This window comes from Triturus cristatus, chromosome 10 (assembly GCF_964204655.1).
Source record: "Triturus cristatus chromosome 10, aTriCri1.1, whole genome shotgun sequence".
Lineage (NCBI taxonomy): Eukaryota > Metazoa > Chordata > Amphibia > Caudata > Salamandridae > Triturus > Triturus cristatus.
This window is the reverse complement of record NC_140593.1, coordinates 141,221,696-141,243,513: the sequence shown is the minus strand read 5'-3', so window position 1 is coordinate 141,243,513 and position 21,818 is coordinate 141,221,696. Positions and strand designations below refer to the sequence as shown.

At 49.8% G+C, this 21,818-nt stretch overlaps 1 protein-coding gene across 3 annotated transcripts in view; it reads right to left on the bottom strand.

Moving 5' to 3' along the window:
- The window catches only part of NEK11 (NIMA related kinase 11), an 835,513-nt gene that overhangs the window by 390,597 nt on the left and 423,098 nt on the right, over positions 1 to 21,818 (bottom strand). For all 3 annotated transcript variants that reach the window (XM_085630659.1, XM_085630661.1, XM_085630660.1), the window contains exon 9: positions 18,892 to 18,971. In XM_085630659.1, coding sequence (XP_085486785.1) covers positions 18,892 to 18,971 — 80 coding nt within the window. The remainder of the gene's footprint in view (positions 1 to 18,891; positions 18,972 to 21,818) is intronic.

Here is a 21,818-nt window from a genome sequence, read left to right as displayed (position 1 = left end):
TGCCGGAATCACACAAAAAATAGTTTGGAAAGAGGTCACGAGACCCGAGCCCACAAGTTTAAAAAAATGAGCCAGGCCGGTCGTGGACGAGGCATTGAAAATAGTATGGATCAAAGAGCCGAAATGCAGGGGGAGGTCAGTATTCAGAAGCGCCTGTACCTCAGTGCGCGAATTAGCAACGTGAAGGACAAATGTTTCACGAGAGGAAGTCAAAGGCACCTCTTTTTGGGACAATAGCGCTCTATTCTGCTCAACTTGTTGAACTCTGCTTTCAAGGTTGGAATCGAAGGCCAGATGGAAACATCCAGCCGCCCATGCGGGGGTGGAAAAAGAACATTATTGCGGCAGACAACTTTCTGTCTGTAGATGCGTTCCTCCAGTCGCCAAACCCTCAGTCCTGCTGCCTGTAGACGTAGGCGCCTTGCAATGACATACATAGCGGCCATGTTGTCCACGCTGTTGCATTTTGGGATTGCTTATATGCACTGTTGATGGTTACCACCTGCTTTCAATCCGTGTTAATTACCGACTCTTATTTACCGATTTTCTTGGATTTCTTAATTACCGAGTGCTCCTACATGTCATTATAATTTTTACCACTTCATATTTACCACTTCATATTTACCGATTCGTTAAGTATGTATTCGGTAACTCTGATTCGGTATTTTAGAATTCGGTAAATATGATTCGGTATTTACCGCCTCATATTTACCGAAAAGTCGTTTTTGGACTCCTACATCTCACTTGTCTGAATACCGGTCGGTAACGGCATATTTACCGAAAATCGGCCGTTACCGACCGGTATTTGGCTACCTACATGAGGCCCAAGGTGTGGAGCCGATGCCGAGAATCAAACCTGGTTACCCAGCTCCAAAGTTGGCAGCTCTGGTCATTAAGCTACATCATCACCCCTGTTACACCCCTGGTGCCCAAGGACTACTAGCATACAGCAACATGCAAGGATTATCGGTGCATTTGGCAAAAGGCCATTTTGTGAATCTGCACCTCGGCTCCCCACAACTGAGACGTTTTTGTAGCCCTCGCTGCAATGTGAGCCCCCACATACCTCTCCTCTCAGGTGGTGCAAAAGTGTGTCGCTTTATGCCTGAACCAGTTCTAGTAGTAGGTTGCACCTTGCTCAATAGACTGATAACATAAAGCTACAGTAAGGCAGATTTTCGTACATGCAGGTAATATGGAGGAAAACTACTTTTCCAATTATTCGAGGAGTCCCTGAAATCTATCAAAACTATAAAGGATCTCCAACCAGTGGCGTTGCGTGGGTGGGCCCACAGGGGCAGTTGCCCTGGGTGCAAAATTCTTAGGGGGCAGAACATTTTTAAATAAATAAAATTCGTACTACTAATTCTTTCCTTTAAAGGTTTGCGCCAGGAAGTGCTAACGGTCCACGTGCTGAGGAGGAGGGGCTGGGGGGGGGGGGGGAGGGGGCAATACTTGCCATGCCCCGGATGCTGGCAACCCACGCTACACCGCTGTCTCCAACCACTCAGGCTGCCTGACAAAAATATTCCACGTGCTTGACCCGAAATTGAAGCAGTAACATTTTTATTCAGAACGTGATCAAAAATGCAATGTAGAAAACTGTAACCCGTAATTTAGCTGTAGCTGTGAAAAAGAGCTAAATATACCATTACCTCTCAAAGCTGCACGAGAGCCCAGAGTTATAATTACTTAAAATACCAAACATCAATCAAAACCCGAGCCTTTTCCTCTAACTATAAAACAGCTTGTCACAACGGTGGCATAAAAATCATTTTTCAATTCAATGTTTAGTTGAGTTTTCTTGCTATTGGCAGGGTTCCTCGTCTACTTGGAGTTAAGTGAACGCAATATTGTAATTTTCTATTTCTAAGGGATTAGCATTTATGATGCAGTGGCATTGAGAGTAATTACAGGATGGGTGCGCCAAGGGAGAGTTACACAACGCAGCAATGGCTTGTGAAGGCCAACCAGTTTTGCACAGTGCTGGATGCATGGACGTCAATTCACCAAAATGCCATGGGTAGCGGAAGTGACTTCACATGCCCTTTGACCTTCACTTTCACTTTCACTCACACATACACGTGCATGCACATACACACGTATTCACATATACACACACACTCTGCCTCCACATACACTAAAAAAAATTGGATGGGACAGTGGCGTAACGAAAGCTTAGGGGGCCCCCCTGCAAGGTACATGGAGGGGCCCCCACTCCGAATTTAATGCGGAGCTTTAAGGCCTTAGTACAGGGCTGAGGGGGCCCCCTGCAGCTCGGGCCCCCCCGTACCGCGGGGGATGAGGGGGCCTGTGTTACGCCCCTGGGATGGGAGTTTTATATAGCACCAACTCAACCCAAAGGTATCAGAGCACTTTGCATGAGCACCAGTTACGTTACAGATTTTTTGTTGTTGTTGTTAGGCACGGGGAGATGAGGTGATTTGCCCAGAATCACTGGATGTTGAGCATCGCTGCCAAAGACTCGAACCCGGTTCCCCAGCTTCAAGGTGGACAGCTCTAGCCATTAGGCCATACATATACGCAGTCTCTCTTACATAAACACACTCAAAACTGCAAGCACGCACCCAACATACATACATTTAAAAGTATTTTTTTTAACTTACCTCAGCTGCTAGGTAAAGTCATATTTCAGCTATTTGTATTCAAGTTTTTACTAAACTAATAGTGAATAATGTAATATTATTCACCATTAGTACAATAAAAATATTTACAAAAATCTAGGAGAGTGAAGCCCCCACCGACGTCCATAAGGACGAGCAGATTCTGTTCCTGGCACGGATTTTGCCACTGCTGATGCTAGGGGTCGCAAAGGCAGTGCCAGGGGTCACAAGGGGCATGCCAGGTGTTGCAGCAGCAACCCCTAGTAACCCCTAAAGGACACCCATGGCCGGATGTGCAAGGTATGGGGCAGTGCAAAATAAAGCAGCGCACAGTGCAAAAACAGGCCTGCTGTCTTCCCTGGTGGTGAGACATTAAAAAAAACTTTTTTTTTAAAAGTCTGAAAACTGTCCACTGCAAATCCTGACTTGCTTTGGATAGTAAATACAAGAATAAGACCTTGCATCGGGTTTGCATTACAAAAGTAAATCAAACCTGTTGCAAAGCATTAGGAAATCTGGTCCCTACAGTAGCGCTTCGCAGCCTTGCTTTACATTTGGGTACAATACAGTGCAAACCGTGATTTGCACTGGATTGTTAAAACCAACACACTTTGCGTCAGGTGTGTGTTAAAAAAGTAACACACACCTGATAAAAAGTCTTTGTAAATCTGGGCCTGAATCATTTTGCTGCAGTCTGTCTGATGCTGTGTGTAATAATATTTTAAAATAAGGACACATTCGCTTTCTGCCAAAGACAGGGACTTCGTAGCACTACAAAAACAAAAGTCACTATTCCCCACTGCACCAAGCAGGATTCTATTCTGTGACTCTCTGGTCATACACACAGACATTTGCAGCAATTGCATTAACCAACTGAGGTTCCATCCGTCCTGCGTGCCTTTTGCGTTATTTTATATGCAGTTAATGAGAAGTTGAAAAAAATACTTCAATCCAGCTACTGAATATGTTGTCCTGTGCATGCTGGCAATTGACCCTGCCACCACACTGACTGACCTCTGCCCCTTGGCACTTAAAATCACAGCTCCAATGCCTTTTTAGGTCTCGCCTGCGAACGCAGCGCTGCTGTCCGCCAGCGAGATCTATTGTTGCTGACTTGCCTCGGAAGTGGGACAGGAGATGGGCACGCGCAAGGCTTTTGGAGCCGGTGTACGCACACGTGAACACGCACGTGCACTCACGCGATGTGCACATCTCCTGTCCCGCTTCCGATAACATGCCAGCCCCGTTGGAGGCTCCGTGTGAGCTATTTTTGGCGTAAAGTGTATTTTTGCAATTCCGAGCAACAATAGCCCACACGGAGCCCCCCCAGCCCTTCTTTACTCACCGGGCTGCTCTTCTGGGGAGGGCTCCTCCTCGCGGCTGCAGCACTTCTGTTGCGGGGCTTCCCTGCACTCCTGGGAGCCCCGCGCTACTGTGGTCATTCTCGGCCGCCGCATTCTTCACCCGGACCCCCTCCTGGGACCCGGGGCTTCTCTTCACTCCGGCCGCCACCGCGGGGCTCTACCTTCAACATGGGAGCCCCGCGTTAGCACGGCACGCCGGTTTCTGTTTTTGCCGGAGCAGGCCCCGCCCACGTCCCGGGCAAGGGCACCTGACTTCCGGCTTGAAGACTAGAAGTTAACAAGTAATTGCAATGCCATAGTTCTCGCATTGACGCGAGTTTGAACTATTGACATTTGCAAATAATAATGCCTTTTATTTTTGTTTTCTTTTTAAAAACCTAAATAAAAGGCATTGTTATTTACAATGTCAATAGCTCAAACTCGCATCAATGCGAGACCTATTGCATTGCAAATGCTTGTTTAATGCCCTATGGCTACATGTAAATGAAGATAGCCTTTAAACTAGAACAAGTGCGCACTTCCAGGCCATCTTCATTTACATGATTTAGAACTCTCTATTGAGACATTTGTGCCCCCCTGAGAATGCAGCCATGGACTCCCAGGGGGGCGCACACCACAGTTTGAAGACCTTGGGTTTACAATTTTAAAATTAACAAGCAGACAACGGACAGAACTGCTGCAGCTGCTCAAGGAAGTGTTGGGCAGAAGGCAGAGACTGGGTGCTTTGATGGGTCAGTAATCACATCACCAGGCCAGTATTTGTCTTCTCGATAGCAAGCAAAAAGAAAGATACACCGACGGCAGAGGAAGATGTGTGGCTGCCCTTGGAACTCTCTTTCGGATGCTGGAAACCTGGACATTGAAACACGTTACATCAAACACGCAAGAGGTGATGGGAGGAATGCTTGCAAATAGTCTAAAACAGGGGCAATCACTCTAGGTACCATGTCAACACATCGTTTTACACCCACTCTGCCACTTTAGACAGAGACGGACCCTGCTCCTTATGGTAACTGCCAGGCAAGGCCTCTTCGCAAAGGAACATAAACAACCCCAAACCAAGTTTGGCCTTTTTTATGAGGTTTAACTTGGATTCTGTGGCACCGTGAAAAAGGGGTCAACGTCTGGGTATACCCTTGGCCACTTAGGGTGTTCTATCTAACCAGTGCTTAATTTGTAAAAAAAAATATAAGTGCCAGGGCTCTTGCCAGGAAGCCACTGCAGCTTGCAACACCCATTGCAGCTGTCATGCTGCTAATGATAGTAACTAATTATCACTCTCCTACAAGTGTGACAATTCGGCCTGTTCCATGCCCCCAAAGTTATAAGAACGGCTTGGACGGCAGGTAATAGTAATTTTTAATGCATATTCAATTAATAATTGACTGTTGTTCTGCTCATCTCTATAGTAGCCAGACAGCACCACCTTGTGGCAGACTGTCACAAGCACCAGTGTTGACAATTAAGTGCCGGTGCCGAGCACCAGAAACCACTATCTCAAATTAAGCACTGTATTTAACAAAAAAGAGTTGATGGGAACATGCTAGCAATAAGCCTAACCAGCAATCACTCTCGATTAGAAGAAGTGGGCTGTTATTAACATTAAGAAACCTGTATTTCCCAGGGAACTGTTAAGTATTTTCCATATTTTACAGCAGTTCCTTATGAAATATGAGCGATTATGCCACTGCATTTTGTGCAATAAAACCGTCCAGATGTAATATATGCTTAATAAACCAGCTGATTGTGGGTCACGGGGTGAGTCTTTTTAACATATATGGTTCTTAAAATGTCTCCATTTACAATGATATCTAATATATGAAAAGCCTCCATAGATAGGTTTTTTCCACACAGTTTCCCTATATGTTCCCTACAGTACACAGAGGAGGGGGCCTGCAAGTGCGACCATGGACTCTGATTTATGGAGCCTGCCTGTGGTTACTCATCTTGCCTCGTCAGGCGGAAGTCGATGGCTTTTATGTCTGAGTTTTTTCAAGCTAAATTTGTCGTATAAAATGGCATTCTTGAAGAAAATCCACATAGTGGGTTTTCAAAATTGATCAAAGATGACACTGGTTGTCACAATGCCCTGATTAATGGCTGCCTATTGGAGCCAGTGAATAAAGTCAGCAATGAAGCATAAAGGTTGCACGGGTATGTCTAAATCATGTGTCTGTTATTTTGAACCTAGGGAACACCAGATAAAGTAAACAGCTTTGAACCCTAAAATGCTGGAGGGGGGGTTGCCTTTCTTTCTTTCACTCTTCTTTTTTTTTTTTTATCATTTCTTATTATATGGCATTATGGTTTACAAGTTGGAGAAGGACTTTGAAATACTAGAGACATTGCAGTTTCACCAATGGGTCCAGAGGGGAGCGCTCTAGGAGCGCCCAAGTAACGCATGTCCAGGCTGAACAGGTCATGAATGTAGCGCCGTCTTATGAACATATTGGGGAGTTTCCTGATACTGTATGTTATTATTTGCTGAATGCCAATAAAAACAAAGTTAAACCTAAAATGCTGGAGACAGCAAATTACTGTTGCTGGCACCCCACCCCGGGTACGAGAGATGTGATTGGGTGCAGTGGCATAACAAAACTTGAGGTTTGCCCCCCTTGCAAAGTACATGGAGGGGACCCCTCACGCTCCGGACCCAGTCAGGAGCTCTCGTGCCAGGGGCCCATGCACAGTGCCGGAGGGAGCCCCCGGAGCTCGGGCCCGCACCGCAGGGTCTGCGGGGGCTAATGTTACGCCACTGGTTGGGTGCGAACAATGTGAATTCACAATTTCTCCATCTATCCACTCTGATCCACAAACCAGGGGATACACCATGAGGGACATTACCCTGTGAAGTAACAGCAGAACTGCTTCCATCCTCATAGTCAGGTTCCTTGATCCATTGATGTCACTTTGTATAGGATATAGGAACACCAGAAAACCACGGTGGCCAACTGACCCACGGGGAAGACCAGGGTCTGGGAATGCTTCCAGCAGCAGTTTGTCCACCGGCTAGGAATTAAATTGCTCAGTGGGAAGATAGACAGAAAGAAATGCGGAAACAGATCATGCTGGGAGACAGTTTTACAAGCCCCGTCCCATGCTTCATGGACTTTCTACAGTTGAACACGGCCAAATGTGTTGTTTCACAATATAAATAAAAATATGCAAAGATTCAATTTGCAGCAGATCAATGCTGGGTATGTGTTAGACCTGTCAGCCCTTTGGGTGGTCCCTCCTCATCATTATTTATTTTGTCCCACTTTTGCCTCAAACCCTGTTTGAATTTTTCCTTTTTGGGAACCACCAGACTTTTTCGTGTTGCTGCAGATTCAGGGAGCCATTTTAGCTACCCCTGAAACTTCTGTCTGAGGGCCTGGAGCACAAAATGGTGGCCACCTGTGACATCACCAGCATCCACTGGAACCTACCAGCACCTTCCAGAACATTCCAGGAGACTCCAGAACTCTGTGACAGTTGGAGACCGTTTAGAATGTTGGGAGGATAAGAGAGGCAGTTGGCAGTTGGAGCTGGCAGTTGGCACCTGACTGGTGAAGAGAGAGGAGCACAACAGTGAAGGAGGAAGGAGTGAAGCAGCAGGGGTGGAAACTTGTGCCTGGAGTGGGGTCCATAAACCCACCCTTGATACTTGTCCCTACTGATGGATCCCAGCCTATAGCCCTGTGTGGGAAGAAGACAGAAAAACTCATCCTAAGGACCTGAACAGCAGGAACAGGCCTTAGAAGCAGAAAGCAGCAAGATCCTGACCTGGAAACTGGTTTCCCTGGAGTCCGGCGTCGAGTAGCCTAAGACCTGGAGCCCGAGGTGGAGAAGCGGCGCTGACTGAAGAAGCAGACGTCGTACCCGGAGCCGCCTGAGGTCGTGAGAGGGCGCCGACGGAGGTCGTGAGGAATTCCAGAGGTCGAGGAGGAAGTGAACCGAGGTCGAGCGAGCGGCGTCATCGGAGGAGTGAAGTCCGCCCTCCGGAGTCGTCGGAGACCGAGGTAGAGGTGAACCGGAGGTCGGGAGTGAGGATCGCACTCCGGAGTCGCCCGGAACCTGAGAGGAGGAGCACCGGAGGTCGGGGGTGAGGATCGCACCCCGGAGTCGCCGGAAGTCGACATCGAGGCCAGGCCGGCCGACGTCATCGGAGCCGAGAGCGCCATCGGACCGGAGCCGCCCGAAGTCGACACCGAGTAGAGACTGCCCGACGCCGTCGAATCGGAGGTCGAGATTGAACCGAGGCCGCCGACATCGGACCGGAACCGCCTACCGGCGTCGTCAAAGAACTGACATTGTGCCGAGGCCGCCGAGACCGAACCGGAACCGCCTCACGGCGTCGACACGACTCCAGCGGCGTCGGAACATCAGAAAAAGGGCAGTAAGTGGAGTAGAGGGCGCCTAAGGCCCTGTGGAGACCTGAGAGACTGCTCTAAGGGGCTAGGGAGGTGCTGAAACCAACCTGACTGTGCCTGGGGTGAACTGGGACTAACCTAGAGAGGTGGTGTGGAGAGAGACAGCCAGGGCACTGGTATTCCACCCCTTTGATCTACCTCAGTTTAGGCCTCAGCCTTGTCTCAGCCAGGGAGTAGCCCCCCTCAAGCCTTCCACAACCCTACAAGCTGTGCCGGGGCCAAATCAGCCCTTAGGAATTGAAATGTCAACTGATTACATGAGTGTTGCTGTATACTTTTAATTATTTATTGGGGGTACTGTATTTATTGAGTTTTTACCTATTTATTGCTTCACTATATTTATAGGTCCACAGGACTTGATGGTGTACAATATTTATTGGTACAGTATTTATTGCCTCAGAATATTTAATTGCCTGTATTACCTGCACTGATATTTATGTCCCTTGTATTTATGATCACCCCTATTTATTGAATCTTCAGATAATATTTATTTAACCTGCACTATTTAAAATTGTATATTGTGATTGACCTATTTATTTTTCCAATCAGCAACTAAGAGAAAAAGATAAAGAAGAATATTTTCATAATTTTTACGGTGTAGAGTCGTTTTTGGAACGGATGCACGCATGGTTATTGTATGGGTATATTGTATGCTTAGCACGGTGCCTGTTTCCTGACCACTCGAGCCAAGCTACCACAGTGTGTTCGGGGAGTCCACCACCACCCTGCGGAGTGGGAGTGGGCTGTTTCCAACATAAATTGGTGTTCAGCGGTGGGATTGAGCTGTGCCTACGTATACTCAACAATAACTGTGGGTAGTCCATAGGCCTACACCGGGAGTTTTCTCAAAAGCGGCCTTCCTAATTGTGGGTTTTTGTTTTTTCCAAATTTACTCTGGTGGTGGGAGGAGGTATTATTAAAGGTACCCCCCTGCATTGTTACTGCACAAAACCTGTCCTCTAACCTGAGTGGGCAAGATGGAGTTTGTACTAGAAAATCTAGAAACCTACACTGTGGCCCAACTCAGGGAGTTTTGCCAGCGGGAGGGGGTGTACTGTCCCCCAGGAGCAAAGAAGGGTGCACTCCAAACCAGCTTAAGGGCTTGGGGGGAGGCACGCCGAGAAAGCAAGGCTGAGGAGGAAGACAGGGATGGAGAGCCTGACCCTGAGGGGGCTGAGATGTACCAACCTGAGGTGGGGAACCTGTCAGCAGGGCCCAGAACCATTTCTAGGAAGGGCAGCAGTGCCTCTAGCGGTGGCTTGTCTGAAGTGGAGCTAACGGACCGGAGGGAGAAAAGACAGCTCACATGGGACTTAGCAAGGCTGGAAAAGGAAAAGGAGGAGCAGAGGATGGCCCACGAATTGCGACTGAAAGAAATAGATCTTCAGATCTTGAGAATCGGGGCACAACCTGTTCCTAATGGTGGCAGCCAAACCCAAGAGATCACCAGGGAATCCAAACCTTACCTGCCAAAGGACATAGTGGCTAGCTATGGAGTGGGCGACGATATCGCCAAGTGGCTAGCGGCCTATGAGGTCTCACTGAGGGCCCATGGGGTTCCGGAGAAGTACTGGGGAGGGGGATTGTATAAGTACATGCCTCCAGCTGGTAGGGATGCTTTATTGGCCCTCGAGGAGGATGAGCAGACCCACTACCCCACCATGAAACTGGCGCTCATCAGAAAGTTTGGACTAACACCTGAAAAGTACAGACAGAAGTTCAGGGGTAGTCACAAGCTGGGCACGCAGAATTGGGTGGACTTCCTGGACTATGCGAAGAAGGCAATGGAAGGTTGGATTCAGGGCAGTGAAGTGAGGAACTACGAGGAGTTGTTTGACCTAGTACTGAAGGAACACCTGCTCGAGAAATGTTTCCCTGAACTGCGGCAACACCTGGTGGATAGCAAGCTGACCAGTCCCCGGAAGCTTGCTGAGGAGGCGGACATTTGGGCTAGTACCCGGGTGTCCACAAGGGGGACTGGAGGGGATACTCAAAAGGCCGGACAGGGCGCCCCCCAGAAGAAAGAGGGAGGGGAAAAGAAAAAGGAGTTCTCCAAAGGCCCCCAAAATAACTTCCAAGGGAAGGGAACAGGATTCACCTCTAAGGCTAACCCGCCCAGAAACCCTAATCCTGGCCAGAGTCAGCAGCCAAGGGTTGTCCATTGCTACGAGTGCGGTGGCGTTGGACACTATAAAGGAGATCCGAAGTGCCAGAAACGACCACCCCCTCCCACAGGAGGAAAGACCCCCGGAGTAGCTAGTGCAGTGCTCGGGGAGGAGATGCCCTTAACTAAGGGAAGGGAGTGGGCGGGTGTCACTTTAGTGTCCCTGGGAGAACGGGAGATGGTTCCTAAGATCCAGGTGCCCGCAAATACCGCAAAGTATGGGCAATGGGTCACCATCAACGGCCAAAGAGGGGAGGCTCTGAGAGACACAGGAGCCAGTATGACTATGGTGCGTAGCCAACTGGTGTCTCCAGAGCAGGTAATTCCCGATGTACTCCACCCAGCCGCGATGGCTGACGGCAGAACAGGCCACTATCCCGTGGCCGAGGTTCCCTTTGAATGGGGGGGGGTTGCAGGTTCACTTCGAGTTGCCGTAAGCCCTGCCGTGCCAGTCGATTGTCTGCTGGGGAATGACATGGAGCACAACGCTTGGAAAGAGGTGGAATACCGGACTCACACCGAGATGCTGGGTACACCTGACTGGGCCTGTGTTAGCACAAGGTCCACGACTACCCGAAGAGGGAGTTCATTCCGGCTGGAGCCTGGAACAAAGGCCCAGCCAGCTGCCAGACAAGGGAAGAACCGAGGACAGGAGGAGCCTGCCTCGGCGTCCCCACCCCGTAGGACGGATAGGCCACCGGAGGTGGTGGACCAGGAGTCTGCGGTGGGGGACGTTACCAACCTGGAGGACCTACCCATCCCGGCCGAGTGGCACGTGGAGGGAGGCCCGTCCAGGGAGGAATTCTGCCAGGGCCAAAGGGAGTGCCCTACCCTTGAGGGGCTGAGGCGACAGGCCGAAGCCCAGGCAGCAGGGAACGTTGAAGGGAACTACAGTGTTTACTGGGAGGATGGCCTCCTCTACAGTGAACCCAAGGCACCCCTACATGGATCGTCACGAGCCTTGGTAGTTCCTCAACGTTATCGAGCCTTCCTTCTGGAGTTGGCTCACGAGATACCATTGGCAGGACACCTGGGGCAAGACAAGACCTTCGCCCGTCTTGTCCCACACTTTTATTGGCCTCAGATGAAAGTGTCGTCCGATACCTACTGCCGGACATGTGTGTCTTGCCAAGCCAGTGGGAAAACAGGGGTGAAGCTGAAAGCTCCCCTGGAACCACTTCCTGTCGTTAGCACCCCCTTTGAAAGGGTGGGCATCGACATTGTGGGTCCATTAGATCCGCCGACTACAGCTGGTCACAGGTTTATCCTGGTCCTGGTGGATCATGCCACACGGTACCCAGAGGCAATACCTCTGAGGACCATAACAGCACCTGTTGTGGCTAGGGCCCTGATGGGAATCTTTACCCGAGTGGGTTTTCCCAAGGAAGTTGTGTCCGACAGGGGGACCAACTTCATGTCAGCGTACATGCGGGCGATGTGGAAGGAGTGTGGAGTGACCTACCGGTTCACAACTCCTTACCACCCCCAGACAAATGGTCTGGTGGAGAGGTTTAACAAAACCTTGAAGGGCATGATCAGAAGTCTGCCTGAAAGCCTGCGGAGGAAATGGGACGTCCTCCTACCCTGTTTACTTTTTTCCTACAGGGAAGTGCCACAGAAGGGAGTGGGCTTCAGCCCCTTCGAGCTTCTGTATGGGCACCCTGTACGTGGACCTCTCAACCTGGTGAGAGACGGATGGGAAAGAACTCCCAGAAAGCTTCCCCAGGATGTGGTGAGCTACATGCTGGCCTTCCGGAGCCAAATGGCTAAGTTGTGGAAGCAAGCTTCTGACAACTTGGAAGCCAGCCAAGCAGTGATGAAGGCGTGGTATGACCACAACGCTCACCCGGTGGAGTTGGAGCCTGGCCAGAAGGTGTGGGTGATCGAACCAGGAGAGCTTAGTGCCCTCCAGGATCGCTGGTCAGGACCCTTTGAGGTGTTGGAGAAGAAGGGTAAGGCTACCTACTTGGTGGACCTGAAGACCCCTCGTCAGCCCCTGCGGGTGCTGCATGCCAACCGCCTCAAACCCCACCACGAGAGGCCCGAAGTCATCTTGATGATGGTGACTGACGGAGGAGAGGACGTGGAAAGCGAGCCTCTCCCTGATCTGTTTGCGTCTCAAGAGAAGGATGGGTCGGTGGAGGGAGTGATTCTCTCCCCATCTCTAACTCCTGAACAGCAGGAGGACTGTCGCCAGGTCCTGGGGCAGTACTCCTCGTTGTTCTCCCTTGTCCCGGGTAGGACTCACCTGTGCGTCCATGACGTGGACACAGGAGACAGCCCACCTGTGAAGTCCAAGATCTACCGGATGTCAGACAAGGTGAAGGCCAGCATTCATAGTGAAGTCACTAAGATGCTGGAGCTAGGAGTGATTGAACCTTCTAGCAGCCCCTGGTCTAGTCCGGTGGTGTTAGTACCGAAAGCTGCACCACCGGGTGCCCAACCAGAACTGAGGTTCTGTGTGGACTACCGGGGACTGAATTCAGTGACAAAAACTGATGCTCATCCGATCCCTAAGGCGGATGAATTGATTGACCGGCTGGGAGCTGCCCAATATCTAAGTACCTTTGACCTTACTTCAGGGTACTGGCAGATCTCGTTGACTGATGGAGCAAGGGAAAGGTCAGCCTTCTCCACGCCCAATGGCCACTACCAGTTCTGTGTGATGCCCTTTGGGCTCAAGAACGCACCTGCCACGTTTCAGCGCCTGGTAAACCAGATCCTCACCGGAATGGAGAGTTTCTCTGCTGCTTATCTGGATGACATAGCCGTCTTCAGTAACAGCTGGGAGGATCACTTGCGTCACCTGCAAGCTGTTCTCCAGGCCCTGAGACAAGCTGGATTGACGATCAAGGCCAGCAAGTGCCAGATCGGGCAGGGGTCGGTAGTGTACCTTGGACACTTGGTGGGTAGGGGAACGGTGCAACCCCTCCAGGCGAAGATCGAGGCCATCATGGCCTGGGAACCCCCCAAGACACAGACTGAGGTCCGAGCATTTTTGGGCCTCACGGGATACTATCGCCGCTTCGTGAAGGGGTACGGTACCATCGTAGCCCCTCTCACGGAGCTCACGTCCAAGAAACAACCTCGACGGGTAGTCTGGACGGAGGCTTGTCAGCAAGCCTTTGAGAAATTGAAGAAAGCCATGTGCGAGGCCCCGGTCTTAAGGGCCCCAGACTTTTCCAAGAAGTTCATTGTCCAGACAGATGCATCAGAACATGGCATTGGGGCAGTGTTATCGCAACTCAACGAAGAGGGTCTGGATCAACCCGTGGTCTTCCTATCCAGGAGACTACTTCCCAGGGAACAGAAGTGGAGTGCAATAGAGCGTGAAGCCTTTGCAGTGGTATGGGCTCTGAAGAAGTTGCGGCCATACCTGTTTGGCTCGCACTTCCTAGTTCAGACCGACCACCGACCCCTTCGTTGGCTGATGCAAATGAAGGGGGAGAATTCCAAGTTGTTGAGGTGGTCTATTTCCCTACAGGGGATGGACTTTCAGGTGGAACATCGGCCTGGAGTGGACCACGCCAATGCAGACGGTCTCTCAAGGTATTTCCGCCTTAGTGATGAGAACTCCCAAGGGGTTGGGTAGCTCTCCCCACTTTCAGCTGGGGGGGACGCGTGTTAGACCTGTCAGCCCTTTGGGTGGTCCCTCCTCATCATTATTTATTTTGTCCCACTTTTGCCTCAAACCCTGTTTGAATTTTTCCTTTTTGGGAACCACCAGACTTTTTCGTGTTGCTGCAGATTCAGGGAGCCATTTTAGCTACCCCTGAAACTTCTGTCTGAGGGCCTGGAGCACAAAATGGTGGCCGCCTGTGACATCACCAGCATCCACTGGAACCTACCAGCACCTTCCAGAACATTCCAGGAGACTCCAGAACTCTGTGACAGTTGGAGACCGTTTAGAATGTTGGGAGGATAAGAGAGGCAGTTGGCAGTTGGAGCTGGCAGTTGGCACCTGACTGGTGAAGAGAGAGGAGCACAACAGTGAAGGAGGAAGGAGTGAAGCAGCAGGGGTGGAAACTTGTGCCTGGAGTGGGGTCCATAAACCCACCCTTGATACTTGTCCCTACTGATGGATCCCAGCCTATAGCCCTGTGTGGGAAGAAGACAGAAAAACTCATCCTAAGGACCTGAACAGCAGGAACAGGCCTTAGAAGCAGAAAGCAGCAAGATCCTGACCTGGAAACTGGTTTCCCTGGAGTCCGGCGTCGAGTAGCCTAAGACCTGGAGCCCGAGGTGGAGAAGCGGCGCTGACTGAAGAAGCAGACGTCGTACCCGGAGCCGCCTGAGGTCGTGAGAGGGCGCCGACGGAGGTCGTGAGGAATTCCAGAGGTCGAGGAGGAAGTGAACCGAGGTCGAGCGAGCGGCGTCATCGGAGGAGTGAAGTCCGCCCTCCGGAGTCGTCGGAGACCGAGGTAGAGGTGAACCGGAGGTCGGGAGTGAGGATCGCACTCCGGAGTCGCCCGGAACCTGAGAGGAGGAGCACCGGAGGTCGGGGGTGAGGATCGCACCCCGGAGTCGCCGGAAGTCGACATCGAGGCCAGGCCGGCCGACGTCATCGGAGCCGAGAGCGCCATCGGACCGGAGCCGCCCGAAGTCGACACCGAGTAGAGACTGCCCGACGCCGTCGAATCGGAGGTCGAGATTGAACCGAGGCCGCCGACATCGGACCGGAACCGCCTACCGGCGTCGTCAAAGAACTGACATTGTGCCGAGGCCGCCGAGACCGAACCGGAACCGCCTCACGGCGTCGACACGACTCCAGCGGCGTCGGAACATCAGAAAAAGGGCAGTAAGTGGAGTAGAGGGCGCCTAAGGCCCTGTGGAGACCTGAGAGACTGCTCTAAGGGGCTAGGGAGGTGCTGAAACCAACCTGACTGTGCCTGGGGTGAACTGGGACTAACCTAGAGAGGTGGTGTGGAGAGAGACAGCCAGGGCACTGGTATTCCACCCCTTTGATCTACCTCAGTTTAGGCCTCAGCCTTGTCTCAGCCAGGGAGTAGCCCCCCTCAAGCCTTCCACAACCCTACAAGCTGTGCCGGGGCCAAATCAGCCCTTAGGAATTGAAATGTCAACTGATTACATGAGTGTTGCTGTATACTTTTAATTATTTATTGGGGGTACTGTATTTATTGAGTTTTTACCTATTTATTGCTTCACTATATTTATAGGTCCACAGGACTTGATGGTGTACAATATTTATTGGTACAGTATTTATTGCCTCAGAATATTTAATTGCCTGTATTACCTGCACTGATATTTATGTCCCTTGTATTTATGATCACCCCTATTTATTGAATCTTCAGATAATATTTATTTAACCTGCACTATTTAAAATTGTATATTGTGATTGACCTATTTATTTTTCCAATCAGCAACTAAGAGAAAAAGATAAAGAAGAATATTTTCATAATTTTTACGGTGTAGAGTCGTTTTTGGAACGGATGCACGCATGGTTATTGTATGGGTATATTGTATGCTTAGCACGGTGCCTGTTTCCTGACCACTCGAGCCAAGCTACCACAGTGTGTTCGGGGAGTCCACCACCACCCTGCGGAGTGGGAGTGGGCTGTTTCCAACAGTATGGAATAAATTACTTAATTCGATCAATCCATCACTCCTTCTCAACATAAAGAGGAGGAAATCCCATCCCAGGAAGTATGAAAGTACAAACAGTAGGTTCTTCCATAGCTGTGCCATAAAAAGTTTCCAAGAGTGCCAGCACAACTGGCATAGGGACCGTCCCGCTTCTGATGACCCAATCCCTTATTTATATAGGGTCTCTATAGTGCAGCTTTACCAGAAAGGGGTTAAGTACTCTTTACGATTAACTAGAAGATACAGTGTCAAAGACCAAGGAGAGCGATACCAGGAATACTATAGTAAGAAGAAGGAGGGTGAAGGAGCATCCAGGAATAAGGGAGATTATATGCCGTGAAGGTGGAACAGGTGAAAAATTGAAATGGCTCACATGTCAATCCTATGACCACTTATAAGGATAGACATTGGCGGACACTCGCAGCAGAGTCAATCATCGGCTTGCTCATGATGTTCCTCAGCGTTGATCAGGAAAGTAAGCGCCCACAACTCCCTACGTCATTGTTACATCTGCAAAAAAATGCTACTATGCCCTAAGCTCGAAAACAATAATAAAATGATCTTTCCGTGCTTGCACAAGGTAACAATTGTCAGTCTGATTTCTGGTTTTCCGAGTCCATATTTGTACGTTTCTAGGTGTATATGTAAATATTTTGATGTGGGCCACTGCAAGGAATCAATTGACTGCACCTAACCAGGCAAGATCATGATTAACAACAAGAGAATGTCAATAGTTGTGTAGAGGGTGGAGGCAGCCAGTCTTTGAATGTTTCAGCGGCAAGATATTGTTGAAATAGGAGAGTGTACGGCATCCTTTTATGCAGGTTCCATGATCTCTACAGAGAGAATAAATTTGTTCCAGTTGTTATAAGCTGGGACTATAACTCTTCACCTCTTCTCAACTTGACCTTCTTAGATTGGAGAATGACAAGGAGTGTGGCATTAATGGATGTAAGAGCGATGTGTGGGTGGTATCTCGGACAACTATTTCCTGTACGCCAAATCGTATCATGGTGCAGAGAATCTTGAATTGGATCCAGACTTATGCTGGAAGGCAGCCGGGGCTTTTTAGAGCTGTGCTCTAATGATGATCCTCGGCCATTTACCAGCCTTGTTTCAGCATAAGATCTTAAATACTGTACCATGAACTTCACTAACTCTGCCCCAGCCTGACCTGCGGTGATGGTTTGTATTGACTTTGCAGACTTGACCTCTGTCAGCATATTGTCCAAGCTGCAATCTAGTTACTGGCAATGATTTTAGGCTGCTACTTGTAGATGTCCACTGCACACCAGAATCTATATCTGCATAACATAAACCTGCCAACACACATGGTGCCACCGTGAGTCAAAAGATATTGGCTCTCTTCACATGGTCAGAAGGTGAGCTGTAACCCCCTTTGTAAAGTAGACTTCAGGCTCAGGTTTGGAGGATCTGCACAGCTGGTGTCCATTCTGGGCATTTAAATCTCCCCAGGACATTAGCGGCAACTAGGCAGCTTTTTTTTTTTTTTTAATTTTTGAAGGAGGACAGAAGGCGAGAAGAGCCTCTCAGGCCATGCAAGACCAAAACCCTGCTTCCTCCAACTCATCCCCACTTTCCCACACTTAAAAAAAAATGTAGAAGTTGGCAGGTGTGATAATTCAGGATATTTCTCAACACATCCATCTTTCCCTGACTTCAGTTTGGCGTCTGTCTGCAAAAACTATCTTGTTGACATGCTTGTTAGACCCTGGGGTAGATCCAAAAGATGAAGAGAGGAGAAACTATGCAGGCTGTTTTGCTGCAAGGCCATACTCCTAGAATCATCCAGGGAGAATGAGCAATGCAGTTGAGGTATGAAGGATGACACCCACACACCCTGTGATTTGGGTTTCTTCCTCAATAGATTTTCTTGGTCATTATATAAGTCATCCTCTACTTTGTCGAAAATGGACAGGCTATCACAATGATAATAATAAACAATTCTGATGTTCTTTCCCTTTTCTCCCCACCACCCCCTCTCCCGCCTCCTAACCTCCAACGGACACATAGGCAGGCGCACGCCCTCCCTATTCAGTACAGGCAGTCACCCCCACACATTCACAACCCCATGCATCGATTTCCTCCACAGGGACACTGCGTTCCTCCAACGGCACCTGACATTCCCCCCATACTGTCATAGAACCACCCCTCCAACCACAGCGCACCCTGCCTCTTCCCTCTATGCATACTGCTGATGCGCAAGACTCATGATGCCCCTCCCACCCGGGCCTGAATGATGGACTCCCCACATTCCCCTCACAACCCCACTAGCCCTCACGCTTCCTCCGTCGCACAGAGATTCTTTCAGACTCGCAACCCCTTCTCCACTCGTTCTGGGTGTCCACGACCCGCGGCACTACTTTTGCTACTGGTCGAGGGAATGATCGCTACACCCTATCTGACGCCCATTGGACTGGGTCCAGCGCTCCACATCATGTTGTTCGATATACCGCACTGTTTATGCTGATGATATGTCTTTCCTCATTGTTGCACTCCCCCTTTCCTTTCCACCCTACCTCTTCTCGACCCCTCCCATCTCTTCCCCAGGCCCCCCCATTGATGTATCGACTATGTTGTAGTTTCCATCTTCTACCATATTGTGCATTTCTTGCACTACTGTGTTTTGATACCCAATAAAAAATGAAGACACAATAATAAACAATTCTGCTTGACAGTGCGAAAAACAAAAAAACACTCACACAGCCTTCATGATTTCCTCCTTCTGACAGTTCAGTGATTTTTCTTTTATTGTAAGATCAGAAAACTTGCTTTTCAAGTCCTTGAAGAAAAATAAAGGAACACTTATTAGAACATTAGGTTAGAGATCCAGCGAAATAACTGATTGCATTGGGCTTAATTTCAATACAGGTACATCAGTTACTCCTTGACCCTCTATTCTTTGAATTTTGATGTGCATTATTACGTGACAATCACTATCCACTATCCTTTGGTATTCAGTCACCATACACCCACAAAGTGGCAGTCTTCCACTTTCCATGCGGGCGCCATCACAAAGTGTCATGGCGGAACATGCAGACATCTGCAGTCTCCTGAAAGACGTCAGCGCCATACAGGAGGCAGGGAAGACAGTAGGTAGCAAGAGGAAAGCACACACCTTCCACTGTTCCATTTGGGTCCGCGAAGACCCAGGAGACCTGAGGGAATACAGGAAGATCTCAGATCACCCTCTGCCATTGTCCCACTTGTCTTGGGTCACTGAAGACCTGGAGCAGTGGGATAGTCATTGGAAGTGGCCCCTTCCCAATGCTCTGAATTAGAGCATTGGAAAACAAGTTTTGCTTTTGCATTTCACTGCGTTTGCATCACAGCAATGAATAAATTAGATTTGTCTTCTTATGGTATCCAAAAATCTGTTTTTATGTAAAATAGCTGTGATTCAACGATCAGCGCATTAGGATCATGTTGCTTTCAATAGTGCGTGCGTGCATGTGTGTGTGTGTATATATATCGACCTGTCAGCCTCGGGTGGTCTTCCCATAAACCTTTTGACTTACTCCTCCATTTTTGCTGATCTTGTTTTTGTTGGCATTAGGACTCTGTGTACTTTACCGCTGCTAACCAGTGGTACAGGGCATGTGCTCACTACCTAAAAACATGGTAACTTCGGCTTACACCCAATTGGTAAATATCATTTACATATAAGTTTGTAGTAAAGGGGTACTACTGATATCCAGGAACTGCAAATTAAATGCTACTTGTGGGCCTGCAGGACTGATTTTGAACCCACTTAGGTAGCCTTGCAAACATATCTCAGGTCTGTACCTGCAGTCAACCTGGCAAAATAATCCTCTTTCCAGGTTTAAGCTTTCCTTTTTTTTTTTTTTTGAAATATTTTTATTGGGTTTATCAACAAAACAGAAAAACAAACACCACTCGTATAGTGCAAGGCATGGCATACAGGGGTTACAAGGTACCGGAGCAATGACAGTACCGGTGTCACAGAGAGAAATAAACAGCCCAATGACAACACACCATCGCTCCCTTCCCCGCCCATCTCCAGCAGTGGAGCCATTAATCCTGGTCACTGAGATCCGAGTCCGCTGCATCCGGTGGGGGCTCACAGATATTTCCCCGGTATACATTCCATCCACCCCAGACCTGGGACCACTTCTTGGGGCACCCTCTATGGACATACACAGTTTTTTCGGTCACCATTACAAGGTCCATATCTCGGATCCACTGCGTCAGGGTAGGCCCCAGCCCCGATCCCCATTTCTGGGCTATGTTACGCTTTGCGAGCATGAGTCCCAAAGTCACCCAAAGCTGGGTCACCTTCTTGTGGTCCGTCTGTTCCCAGACATTAAGGAGGCACAGCCGAGGTTCCGGCAGCGTGGGAATTTTTGTTACCTGGGAGAGAATACGCAACACCCCTTTCCAATACGTCGCCACGACAGGGCACTCCCAGAGGGTATGCAGGAAGGTCCCCTCGTGGCCACAGTTCCTGAGACACAGCGGGGACTCCACCCGGTGGAGTCTGAATAGGAGGGTGCGGGTGTAGTATGTGCGGTGCAAAATTTTGAGTTGGACCAGTCTGAGCTTGGAAGATATGCCCACCTCCCTGGGGGATGAGAGCGCGGAATTCCAGTCCGTCTCATCAAATTCTCCAAGTTCTGCCTCCCACTTCCCCTTGAGGGCGGAAAAAGGGTCGGGGCGGTTATTTAGTATCTTCCGGTACGTTAGGGACGTCGCCCTCTGGAGCAGATGCTCCATGAGGAGCCGGTCCTCTAAGGGCGATGACTCAGGGAGCCGAGTCCCACGTGGTATCGCCGCCTGAAGAGCGTGTTGAACTTGTAAATATCGGAAGTGCTCGGTGTCCGCCAGGTCGTAGTCCGCTTGCAGTTGGGCAAAAGTGATCACCTCTCCCTTGCGCCAGAGGTCTCCCACCCTGGAGATACCAATAAGATCCCACTGGTGGAACCCCTTGGTAGTGCGAAGTACCCCGAGCTGCCTGGTGTCCCAAAGCGGCGTTGCCTGGGTAATCTTTCCAGCCCATCCCATCGCCCGTTGCGCCGCGTGCCATATCCGGAGGGTATGGGCTGCGGGCCCCGCCGGAACGCGACCCCTTTTTGGGTTGTAAAGGGCTCCCATAACCCCTCCGGGGCCAAGTAGTTGACGGTCCATACGGTATGCGGGGTCATCCCCGGGCACATGGAGCCACTGGTTAATAACCATGAGGTGCGACGCCCAGTAATAGGTCTTCATGTCGGGGAGGGCTATACCTCCATCATACCAGCCACTGGTAAGCTTATGGAGGGCAATGCGAGGCGACTTGTCCTCCCAGAGGAGACGAGTGATCTCAGCGTTGATCGCCGTGAAGTAGGAGGGTGCAATGGGGAAGGGGGTATTTTGCAGCGCATAGAGGAATCTCGGGAGGGCGAGCATCTTAAAGAGCGAAGCCCGCCCAAGCAATGTCAGCGGCAATGTGCGCCAGTGTTTAACGTCGGTGCGAAGCCGTTGGAGGGGCCTCATTAGATTTTCCGCGACAAATTTGTCCCGGTCGGCCGTGACGTATATGCCAAGATATTTGAACCCGTCGTTAGCTAGTAGAATGTTACAGCCTGACGGAAGCCGCGGTGGGGAGCCTCGGAGCATATATAAGATGGAT